At 36.9% G+C, this 12,981-nt stretch overlaps 2 protein-coding genes across 2 annotated transcripts in view; both read left to right on the top strand.

The window, feature by feature from the left end:
• The first annotated feature begins 1,859 nt into the window (after positions 1-1,859).
• On the top strand, positions 1,860-5,048 carry LOC127867544 (uncharacterized). The gene is made up of 5 exons (XM_052408801.1): positions 1,860-2,000; positions 2,334-2,433; positions 2,904-3,061; positions 3,538-4,289; positions 4,875-5,048. The coding sequence occupies exons 3-4, from the start codon at positions 2,927-2,929 to the stop codon at positions 3,820-3,822; spliced, it is 420 nt and encodes a 139-aa protein (XP_052264761.1). The 5' UTR covers positions 1,860-2,000; positions 2,334-2,433; positions 2,904-2,926; the 3' UTR covers positions 3,823-4,289; positions 4,875-5,048.
• Positions 5,049-8,800: 3,752 nt separating this feature from the next.
• Positions 8,801-12,981, top strand: part of LOC127867542 (uncharacterized) — a 7,151-nt gene continuing 2,970 nt past the window's right edge. Inside the window, exons 1-4 of the mRNA XM_052408799.1 lie at positions 8,801-8,885; positions 9,230-9,353; positions 10,042-10,208; positions 10,744-10,968. Coding sequence (XP_052264759.1) covers positions 10,109-10,208; positions 10,744-10,968 — 325 coding nt within the window. The 5' untranslated portion in view covers positions 8,801-8,885; positions 9,230-9,353; positions 10,042-10,108. The remainder of the gene's footprint in view (positions 8,886-9,229; positions 9,354-10,041; positions 10,209-10,743; positions 10,969-12,981) is intronic.

The following is a 12,981-nucleotide window of genomic DNA, read 5'->3' as shown; positions in this document are numbered from 1 at the left end:
TGGTCTTCTTCTATGAATAGTCTCAACAACAAATTTAACAATTTCTTGGGAATATGGACAGTACCAGAACAAGTGCATAATATTTTTAACTTCATTATTACAAAATGTACAAAGATTATTGGAAGCAATTCTCATTTTGAACATAAGTGATTTTGTTCCTAAGATTCTGTGGACTATTCTGGATTGGAACCATCTAATATATGTATCTTTAGTAAGGTTGAACACGTGTTTATGTATGTTTTTCCAGTCAATATTAACAAATTCCGAATTCCATTTTGTTTGACAAGCTGTAATGTCATTGTTTTGGATTAAGATTTTATAAATATGTCTTTCTTCTTTTGGGCTGCTTACTATTTTCTTTATGTATGTAGGTAATATAGGCCGTTGAGATTTATAATGTAAAAGATATTGTCTTATGATTTGACAACCTTAATTAAACGTAAAATGTATGTCCAAGCGTTTCCGTTCTAGACACCCTGGTTACCGGTGGTCCTGTTGGCATTCTCCAAGTCCTAACGGTAACGACGCATCGTGTTTGCAGTATGCGTCGCGTAAAGCACATGTTATAGATCACAACGTACATTAAGATAGATGATAGTTATATTATTTGAATGGTACACAATTTAAAAGTCTTTTTTTGTTATTCGTATGTGTTCATGGATACAAAGGATATGACGGAGTTTTTGCCCTTTTCTAGAATTATATAATCCCTTCATGACCATTTTCTTAAAATGTATTGTATGAATTGACTTATTAGTCAACATTGTTGACAATCCATTCAACAACAAAAAACAAGTCACTTATTTCGTAGATCGACGCGCTGTTTTCTAGATGGTCAACCGAAAAAAGGACCGAAACAAATGTAAACTATATTTTATCGACGCTTTTAGCACATATTCGTGTAGTGAGATAATATTATGCGTTCAGCGAAAAAAAGCTCTGTCTTAAACCCGAACTGATAATGTTTTCATCAAAACATAGACTCTTAAATGATACCAATTCTACAATAATGCTGGGAGAAAAAAAACAAAAGCAGTTAAATGTATCATCATAATTTACCAATATACAGTCAAGTAGTATGTAATTGGACGTTCAGAGGCCCGGAATCCAATTAATTATGTTTGGACATAACGATTTGATAATGTAATGAATTACGAGTCAACATTTTATCGGCGTGTACATAATTGTGATTTTTCAGCAATGCCTGACCCTGGACTTCCGGATCTTGCCACAATGACGAATGGAGCGTTCGCTGTAGACGCTCAAGTCAATCTTTTGGAACAGAGCCTCACGGAATGGATCCGAGTGTTCTATGATAGTCCAGGCAACAGGGCGGCAGTAAAGCTGTTTGCCAACGGAATGGACACCTTGATTGTGTTCAACCACGCTTCAGACGAAGTGTATTATTTGAACCGTATGTACGTTAGATAGCTTTCTTGAAAAGTTCAATTTAATCCATGATGTGCATATTATTTGATTAAATATATTATATTAAACGTATTTAAAAAACGATCTAGTCATATGACAATAACTAAGCAAATAAACATTAATTACATTAAATTTATAGTAATAATATATTATGCACTGTCAAAAATTTGCTCTCTATATAAATATCTTCAAATTATAAGGGCAATAATTCATATAGCAATATGTTGAACTTGTGTATGTGTGAGTATAATTGCTTCATGTGTGTCATAAATGACCTTCTTTAAGTACATCAACTTTAAAAACATGCATCACAGAAATATATACCATATTTATAAATTAAAGTCGAATGTCTAAACTGTCATCGCTTAATCCCACTTTTTCAATCTAGTTGGATATAAAACATGTGATCGCTAAACCCCACTTAATTTCAATCCGGCTGGATATTACAATTGCACGGTGTGCGGATCTCCGGAAGTCGTTACTCGCAGCTGTTCGGATTTCACATCAACAACAACTTACCTCACATAGGAACCTTGCAGGAGGCGTTTAAGTTTGGAACGGATTATAATGAGGTAAGTTAAAGCCCATTTTCTTGACTTAGATTGCATCGCACGACGGAGACTTATTTCAACGCCCTCGAGTCAGTTTACTGGATAGAACAAGTACTTGGGGAGTATTTTAAGAACGCACCTGGAAAACAAAACACGGGAACTTCTGGTTGCTTAGTAAATAGCATAGCCACTATGCCCCGGATTATTCTCTTAAATGCCGTTCAAGAAATAGTGTAACAAGTTAATGGTCGTACTTACAAATTGAAATTGGTTGTTGTTGTCAAAAAAAATGTATGAAACTACAACCCAATATTACTCGGTGCCCTATGTGCATATACTTTGTCTCCCCCACAGACGTACCTAGGCAACACAACAGTGAACGGCGTGCCGGTGTACCATTGGACCAGCTGCGTTAACAACACGAGAAAGATTGACTACTACTTCAACGTGGCGGGTAGGTCCACAGGACGGGCTGTGGTGGCATCATTTCCAGTTCAAAATTTCAAAAACAGATTGTTTCGCTTTTCTGATTGTGAATGGTTGTTCGCCCTGGTATTTATAGTTAACTCAGTACTTCATGCCTGCATATGTAATTACTTTCTACAGATAAACATACTATAACTGAGATATTAACTTAAATAATGTAATGAAAACGACCAAAATAATACTTGATTAAAAAGACTGAACTGGTAATTTTTATAATCAGCACACGCATGAATTATTTAGTACTTCTATTTATACACATATTTGCAGTCATGTATTTGTGCATGAGCATGTATACATGTGTCCGATGATCAAGACTTAAAGTCTTTCTCCAACATGTACGTCGAAATATACATGTTTACATGTAAAGTGTAACTTGCGCTATAAGTCATGTTAATTCCATACTTATACAACGTCCATGTCCGATGCATACTATGGCAGGCAACTGGACGACCTCGTCTACGATGAGCTCAGTTCCGGTGATGTCGGAGGTGGTAGGCAGCGAGCGGCTCCCCAATGGCTCTCTCTACAACTACCACCACATCTTCACCATGTCCCGCTTAATACCAGCGGCAGAGTTCGACTACGGGGACATGCAGGTTACATTGCACTTCTTCAATGTTGATACTATCAATTTCTTGTAAAAATAGACTAGATTGAAAACGATGACATAGTTCAAAACTCGTCACAACTTTCCTGAGGGTAGGATGTTATTATAAGTTCATTAAAAATCAATTATAGTTTACAGTCACACTTGCTTATTAAATAGAGAATTTATTAAAAATACAAATAAGCTAATATAATAGTATGTGCATGATTTATAATGATTTCGGTATAACGTTTTGGGTTGTGTTGCAAGTGTCGATTTCGAAACTGTATACTAGTAGAAGACAAGCAAAATGAATAATGCGAGCCATTCCCCAACCATGGAATGATCCATTTTATCGATTAAAAGTTAAATTACCAAACATAATTCAATGTTCACATGATATATCAATTCAAACATCTCAAAGTTGTATTTACGCGTTTGCGCTTTCTGAATGCCCAGCACGTCTCATATCAAGCCTCGTTTCAGACGCCAGAGAGCGTGTGTTGCCCCGGAAGGAAGTCCGGAAAGGCACCACCTGCACTGCCGGACCGCTTCTACTACAAGGTTGAGATTGCTTATCCGGACCTGGGCGCCGTCGCCTTTGAAGAAGTAAGATACATAAGCTTAAAGTTCCAATGTACAACAAAACGCATTTGTGTCGCATTGAGTGGTCAATTCGTCGGATTCCGCCTTTTATATTGTCCAATCATTTGCGGGTTCTTCTTATTTATGGCGCTTTTGGCACCACTTCAGTTGTCCTTATTTATATAACAAATCATGCGCAGCTTGTAACAAAACAATTAAAACAGCTGAGCTTGCTTATCTTGACGTCAAATAAGTAAACTCCTTCTTCAAGCAAAAATAAATTTTATAATAAGCATAAGTGACAACAGTTTTGCGTATCTTAGTGCCAAATGCACACTTGCGGTCCACTTCGACCTTCCCAGAAATTCGACTTTACTCGTTTGGGATGGCGAAGTTCAGCTGTGCAAGAATATATTTCCTATGTGTGCTTGGTGTATGGGTATGATACCTAATGAAATGTAGACTGAATTGACTGTCATTGTTATTTATTATACATAAATATTGCTGATAGAAATTTTCGATTAACACGTCATTGTTTCCTGTGTGGTATGACGCCTCCTTCGAGCTCTTCCGACATGATCGCCGGCCGCTCATGCCGACGCCGCCAGATAACACGACCCACCCCAGGATCGAAATACATGACTATACAACAGGTCAACTCCGTTTTCTCTTTCATCAGCGCTTATTTGCTCAAAATGTTAACGGCAAGCTTAGGTTACAGCCTATTAACTTTCGACATAAATTAAATTACCAATAGAAAAAGCAAGATGCGTCAGATTGTTAAATATATCAAATGTTTTTGATAAAACCACTTTGCTTGCCTTCAATACATAGTTAAACGATTTTCCGTTTAATAAAGATAAATATCTTGATAAAAACATAACGACCATTAGCAGAATTAGTTATTTAAGTCGAATGCAACCTGGCCATGGCTTTAAACCAGTTTAAAAACGCACACAAACAATCGGTATTAATGAAAATGTAGTAACAGCTTTTCAAGCAATGTATAGCTACCAATTTATATCAAACACGATTGGGTATTACTAAGTTCTGTCGAAATCCATATATGTTGTTATATGTGTGTACTTTAGTTGTTTTATTCACATTTATGGCTTTTTAATAACTTAAATAGTTTCACTGTTAATAATATCGCATCGTTTGAACACTAATACTTATAAATTGTGTTTTCCAGCTTCGCCGCACGTGAATGTTAATCTTTATCCCATAATCTTCCGCAGGCGTCGCATACACGACTGACCGGATGTTCAACAACTGCACTGTGAGCCACCTGATCACTGACCAGCAAGACTCGCAGCAGAACTTGACCGCCTACCGGTACAACCATTCGTCCGTACTGGGCATGAAGAGTCCGCTACAACTACTCGACCTCGACCTAAATCTAACTTACATCGGCCAGGCAAGCTTGTGTTTCTTTTGTATGAGTTGCGAATGACGATTTTGTCAATTACGTTCTTAAACGATCACTACGGATATGTGTTATTGTTCATACGCTTTAGAACTGTATTTGAAGTTGATACCATTGTTTGCTGTAAACTTCATCAATTAAGAATACAGCAAAAGCTCAAGAAACGGACGTTTGCTTATATAGTAAATAATTTATATAACACAAACACCAACCATTGCCTGAAATGTAATTGATTATTTATTATAGTGATGTTCCGTATAAGTATGGATATCTTTTCCATTTACTCGTATCTTGGTATATTATAATACTTGATACATGCATAGTGCTATTTCATTTACTCGTATTTGGTATATTACAGTACGTGATACATGCATTGTGCTATTTCAATAACTCTTATAGTGCCATGTCATCTATTGTATATTGATGTATTATTTAACGGGATACCTGCATAGTGCTATTTCATGAACTCGTATTTTATTGTATAATAGTACGATACACCTGCATTGTGCATTAGTATTCTAGTAAGTGATCCCTACATAGGGATATTATTTGCTCGTATCTTGGTGTTTACTATAGCATAGCGCTATTTTATTTACTAGTATCTTTATATACGTCAGTAAGTGTTACCTTGATAGTTTTATTTTATTTACTCGTATCTTGTAGTATTCTAGTACGTAATATCTACATAGTGATTTCATTTACTCGTATCTTGGTGTATAGTGCATATTTCTATTTTATTTACTAATACTATGTGTCTTGATATACTCCAGAACGTGATACCTCGATAGTTGTATTTCATTTACTCGTACTGAATTCTAGTTCGTGATACCCATATAGTGTTATTTCATTTACTCGTACCTCGCTGTATTATAGTTCGTGATACCTGCGTAGTGCTATTTCATTTAATCGTATCTAGATGTATTCTAGTTCGTGATGCCTGCATAGCGCTATTTCATGAACTCGTATCTTGGTACATTACGTGATACCTGCATAGTCCTTTTTTCGTTTACTCGTGTCTTAATGTATTCCAGTTCGTGATATCTGCCGATATCGATATCTTTGTTTATTGCAGAACGTTATACAGGCATAGTGCCATTTCATTTTATCGTATATTGGTGTATTCCAGTACGTGATACGTTCATGGTGCTAGAACCTGATTCCAACATATGGCTATTTCATTTACAAGTGTTTTGATGTATTTCAGTACGAGATTCGCGGCATTGTGTGCGATGCCTTCGTGGGCCGCGCATACAACTTTACACAGATTGGCTTCTTGTCAAATGATCAAACCATGTATCTCACATTCTAATTAATGTCGGTATTTACAACTATGAATCTCACATTCTAGTTCATGGCGGTATGTTCAACCATGGATCTCACATTCTAATTCATTGCGGTATTTACAACTATGTATCTCGCATTCTATATCATGGCGGTATGTACAACTATGTATCTCGCATTCTATATCATGGCGGTATGTACAGCTATGTATCTCACATATATCATGGCGGTATGTACAACTATGAATCTCACATTCTATATCATGGCGGTATGTACAACTATAGATCTCACATTCTAGTACATGGCGGTATGTAACAACTAAAGATCTCACATTCTATTTCATGGCGGTATGTAAAACTATATATCTCATATTGTATATCATGGCGGTATGTGCAACTATGTATCTTACATATATCATGCCGGTATGCAAAACTATAGATCTCACATTCCATTTCATGGCGGTATGTACAACTACAGATCTCACATTCTATACCATGGCGGTGTTTATACCTATGTTTCTCACATTCTTTTTCATGGCGGTATATACAACTTTGTATCTCACATTCTTTTTCATGCCGGTATGTACACCTTGGTATCTCACATTCTTTTTCATGGCGGTATGTACAACTATAGATCTCGCATTCTATATCATGGCGGTATGAACAACTATGGATCTCACATTCTATTTCATGGCGGTGTGTACAACTATGTATCTCACATATATCATGGCAGTATGTACAACTATAGATCTCACATTCTATTTCATGGCGGTATGTACAACTATATATCTCACATATATCATGGCGTTATGTACAGCTATAGATCTCACATTCTATTCCATGGCGATATGTACAACTATATTTCTCACAAATATCATGGCGGTATGTAAAACTATAGATATCACATTCTATTTCATGGCGGCATGTACAACTATAGATCTCACATTCTATTTCATGGCGGTATGTACAACTATAGATCTCACATTCTATTTCATAGCGGTGTGTACAACTATGTATCTCACATTCTTTTTCATGGCGGTATGTACAACTTTGTATCTCACATATATCATGGCGGTATATACAACTATAGATCTCACATTCTATTTCATGGCGGTATGTACAACTATATATCTCACATATATCATGGGTGTATGTACAACTATAGATATCACATTCTATTTCATGGCATATGTACAACCATAGATCTCACATTCTATTTCATGGCGGTATGTACAACTACAGATCTCACATTCTATATCATGGCGGTGTGTACAGCTATGTATCTCACATTCTCTTTTATGGCGGTATGTACAGCTTTGTATCTCACATTCTTTTTTTGGCGGTATGTACAACTATGGATTTCAAATTCTATTTCATGGCGGTATGAACAACTATGGATTTCAAATTCTATTTCATGGAGGTATTTACAACTATGAATCTCACAATAAATTTCCATGGCGGTATGTACAACTATGTATCTGACATTCTATTTCATGGCGGTATTTACAACAATGAATCTCACATTCTTTTTTATGGCGGTATGTACAACTATTTATCTCACATGCTAAGGACGGTATACATAATATTTGATCTCGTATTCCACGGTATGTACAACTATAAATCCCACATTGTATTTCATTGCGGTATGTACAACCATGGATCTGTCATTTTATTTCTTTGCGGTGGGTAAAATCATGGCTCTAATATTCAATGTCACAGCGTAATGGACATGTATATTCAATGTGGTTTCTACATTTTGAAACGAAACTGTTGCTGTTATTATTTTATTTCGAATACTGCTGAATCTGTAATCATAAAACATAATGCAATAGCTGAGTTTTTAACACAAATCAGGAGCTTTTCCTCGTTATACCATAAGAGAATAATTTCATTATACATTTGGTTGTTTTTGTGATCCGGGAAAAATAACGGGAGAGCATATTGCCACCGCTTTGTTCGTCCGTCCTTCCGTCCGTTAACTTTATCTTGTATTCATCTTTGAAACTTTGTAGGAAGGTTCATTTACAAGCAGAGGTGAGTCTGAATCAAATATGTTCCGCTTCTACTTTTTTATCTCAGAGTTATTGAACATTTACTGTTGTGATATGTACAGTGGCACTAAGGTGACATCACCGCTCCCCGAGTTAATCTCTTTTTTTTTTGAGCGGAAAAACACAAGTTCTGTTTTTCCCGTCTTTTTTTGGAGCGGAAAACACAAGTTATGTTTTCCCGTCTTTTTTTGAGCGGTGATGTCACGTTAGTGCCACCGTAGATATGTGTATGTAGTGCACACAATCCACCATAGATGGATATTTACAGCATATTTCGTCCTCTAGTAATCTTGGGCTTTTCTTATTTTGATAACTCTGCTTTTGTGACTGAATGCGAAGTGCTTGGTAAGGCTTATTAAGTAGCATCCATCAGGCCACTGATATGTACCGGTGTTGGTGTGTTTTCGGGACGGCTGGAGTTATGTAACGGATGACAGTGTGGACATGATCACGTCACAGATACCTATCCGCCTTGTGCTATATTTTAACGACGTAAGTTTCTTTTTCTTTTTTTATTGAATTTGTCACATTTTATTTCTGTTACATTCCGGAAAATGTACATATACTATCGAACCGGAAGAATATTATTGAGAAAACATATGTAGTCCTTTTATTTGATTCAATTAACGTTAACATATATACATAGAAGGAAAAATATAGAGGAATTTGAAAACTTTTTACTTTTGAAAAAATATTAGTGTTCATACTTGGTGTGTTTAGAATTGCAACACATACCGCAACCCCGATGTTAAGCGAGCCAATATTTAATCATGAATCTTAGAATTCTGTATCGCTCATTGGCTGCGACCTTCGCTTTCAACCTTATATTTTTGCAGATGGCTTTAACAGCCACGTACAACTTTCTTGAGTTCGAGCCCACGCCGCCCTCGCTTAGCGTGTTCGACGTCAGCGCCTGCTTTGCCGAGGCGAACAAGGTCACTTTCCAGGTCAAATTTCCAGGTATGAATGGACGATTTGATTTTGCATTTTCTCTTCCGTTATTTTATTATTGTATGTGTTTCAAATCCTGACACAAGACGTTTGACAGCGACGCAATAAACGTTATTGACTGATTGTTGGCTACATGAATACCGTGTTGTTTATTTGGGAAAGAACGCGTTTTTAAATAGGAGACCTGAAAGCGTGATTGGTCAACTTCAGAGTGTTCAATGAAACAAATGACGTAATGACAATATATCCATCTATTCTGAAAGTTTGAAAGCTAGCAACTGATGGTTTGACGGACCTATCTTGTTCAACATTAGTACACTACAATATGATGTTTGCAAGATGTTTAACGTAAGTGAAACGTAGACATTAAGTAAGAACTCAATTTAAATGTAATTAATACGGCTACATGTGATAGGAGGTTTGAACTTTTTTTATTCAATTGAGTGTTGTCTTATTGAAAATGCATTTCGACCATGAGCATTCTATTTTCACACTTTTTACCAACGAGTTTTTCTATAAAAACGTACTGCGCGCAACGGAAGGATTTGACATTGAATTGTCATGGTCAAAACACATGTATTCAGGACATAGCACTTATGCATTTAATATACTTACACAAAGAAGCATGAAGAGGAGTGATTATAAACCACAAAGTGAATATATTTCAACATATTGACCGCCCCCGCCGCCATTGCAGGCACATATATCCCGGCTACGGAGGGGAGTCAGTGATAAACTGGGCCCAGCTCGTGTTCGCCGAAAAGATGGGCGTCTCGCTATTGCGCGTTTCCGGCGTCCAGCTTTCTTCCGATGACGCCAATTTATATGTCACCGCCACACTGCTCGATAAAACCTGGTTGGCAGGTAAACTGAATAAGTATAGATGTCTTTACTTTAGATTATGCCAATAGTATGTGTAAACAATCGATTGAGTTATGATTAAGATTCCATCTAGGTTGGTAACCATTGCAGAATAAGACGCACATGTTATCCTTCAGTTTATTAAATAAACATGCAGTATACAAACCAAAACAACGGCGAAACTTTACACTTAATATCGTTACTAAATCACTATGTTATGTGCGTTTATGCACGTACCAAGCTTTTTTGGTATTAACTTATTAAGTATCATAGGCATTATAATTTACAAATGGGATCACAAGTATAATATATTTACAGCGTGGGCACGTCTTTGAGGTACATAATGCGAGAATAACAATATATACGGGAATGACTATCAATATCAACTTATCGAACTGATGTGTGTGTAATATTATTAACGGTATTCACAGTGAAATGAGCAGTCAATATTTAATTTTAAACATATCTAATATTACCCTTCCAATGGACCGTACACCCGCCAACCAAGGTAAATGCTGCTACTACTCTCATGTTTCAGCCCAGTTCACGGTACAGCCGGGCCGCTATATCGAGATCAACACCGGCTCCATCATCTACAACTCGGCCAGCCCTCTCCAATGTGCCAGCTACTGCGTCAACGACGCAGAGTTCGTCTGCAACAGCTTCGACTTCTGCACAAACGACCAGTCGTGTCACTTAAGCCCGACCCACACGGACAGCGGCACCACCATGTCTCCCACCCCCTCCTGCTACCACTACTCAAGTACGGCGTTATAATAGTAGTCAGGTGGTTGATGATAACGTCGCGATTAACTTAAGTCTTTTCAAATTCGCTTTTTAATGCATGGTGGCTTTTTTCTGCCATGTCGCATTGAATTTTGACGCCTTTGCAAAATACCAGCACACTGGCACCACAGTAGGACAAGCACATTTACTTGCAGTGTTTTAGTTATGGCGTTGGTGACCCTCTTAAACACCCCCACAAGCCAAAACGATATGCCAGAACGCATCCTTCATACTCTGTTTATAGATCTGTTTCAATAAAAAATGATATTAGCAGTCCTTCAAGCGTTCCTAGTTTTTCCTAGTTTTCCTAGTTTTTCCTAGTATTTTGTAAAGTCTCCTACATTTTCCTAGTTTTTTATAAAAAGCTCATTTTTCTCCTAGTTTTATTCAGTGACGAGTCTTAAAATTATTTCATGGGCTAAATATTTTTTGGTTTTGTTAATTTAATGTCTTTTGGATATGTATACATGTTTTCATAGTGTTTTAAATATATTTGAGTTTGCTGTAGGTTTAATGATTTATTTTCCTAGATATATTTGCTTGACTAAAAAAAACAATAATCGCGATCCCCTGTCAAAATGGTGTAAGGCAGATTCTGGGAACTGCTTTGCTGTGTATTGCTTTGTGTGTTGTAAAAGCATATCCTGTTCAAATTCTGGCTTGTCTCAGTTACTGGCCCATGCAGATGGATCAAAACATAAGCAGTAATGATTTGGTGAAAGTAAGCAAAGATAAAGGCCAGACACAGCTATTTAAATCGCATGTAAAAGGAGGCAGCCAACAAGGAGGTGGTGATACTGAAAAGAAGGAGCAGACTGTCTATCTAAAGCCTTTATCAGTAAGCGATCAAATAGCAAAAGCAGGGGCATTATGGGCAATGAAAGTGGCATCATATGGATATTCCTAGTCATAATGTGACGGAATCAGCGACCTGTTGAAGGCGATGTTTCCTGGATCATTTTTCTGCACAATTCACAATGATCAAATATAAGGTGTCATATCTAATATCAGATGGTCTTGGTCCTTATTTTCGAACGGATATTGTAAAAATATACAAGTGTCAAAGAGTCCTTCACAATACAATTTGATGAAACAGGAAATGCACAGGAAAAAAGTATTTGATGTTCTTGTTAGTTTTTGGAATGAGCAGAAGGGATAAGTTAGTACGATGTTCCTGAAAAGCCTCATGTTCGGACATGCTCAAGGCAAAATGGTGAGCAATGCCTTGATTGAGGCAATGGGTGAAAATACTATGAACTGCCAATTGAGCAGCTTGTAGCTTTGTGCAGTGATTGACCGAATGTAAATAAAACCATCTGGAGAAATTTTGATAATCATAGGAAATCATTGGGGTTACCAGGACTCACATCAGCCAACGAGGGGACTATGTGTTGACATTGGAAGACCTGGGACTGGATGAAGAAATGTTTGTTCACCATGTACAATTCTGTTGGCTGACACTTATACCAGCTCTTAAACAGATTGAAAAGCACTGGGAAGCACTGTGCAAGTACTTCGTGAAAGATCTGCCCCACAAAAGTAAGAAAATCATATGTATGCTCAGCTGAAATGAATTAAGGTATGAAGGTATCAAAAGATTTGTCAGCTGCTCTCTGGAAAAGAATGCAAGACACACATACAGTATTTGGTGAGTATAGGGCCACTGTTTTAACCAGTTCTCAAACAATTCCAGAAGCAGGAACCGCTCCTTTATCTCCTGTATTCTGAGATGTCTGAACTCTTAAAGTCTTTATTGCTGAGATTCATCAAGTATGATGTTGTAGGGAAAAAACATTGACGCAAGCTACAAACTATTTATATACATTACAGCACGAACTTGGTCCATATTGATAAATTGGAAATTGGTGTGGACACACAATAAATATTGTATCAAATTGACCCAGGAAAACAGAAAACTAAAAACATAATATGGTTATATTCTACCAAGCAGTATCAATTGACCTTTAAACAAAGCTTCCTCTACATGGTA

This window comes from Dreissena polymorpha, chromosome 2, assembly GCF_020536995.1.
Source record: "Dreissena polymorpha isolate Duluth1 chromosome 2, UMN_Dpol_1.0, whole genome shotgun sequence".
NCBI lineage: Eukaryota > Metazoa > Mollusca > Bivalvia > Myida > Dreissenidae > Dreissena > Dreissena polymorpha.
Note: the sequence above shows the minus strand (reverse complement) of the source record. Positions and strands in the feature narration are given on the sequence as shown.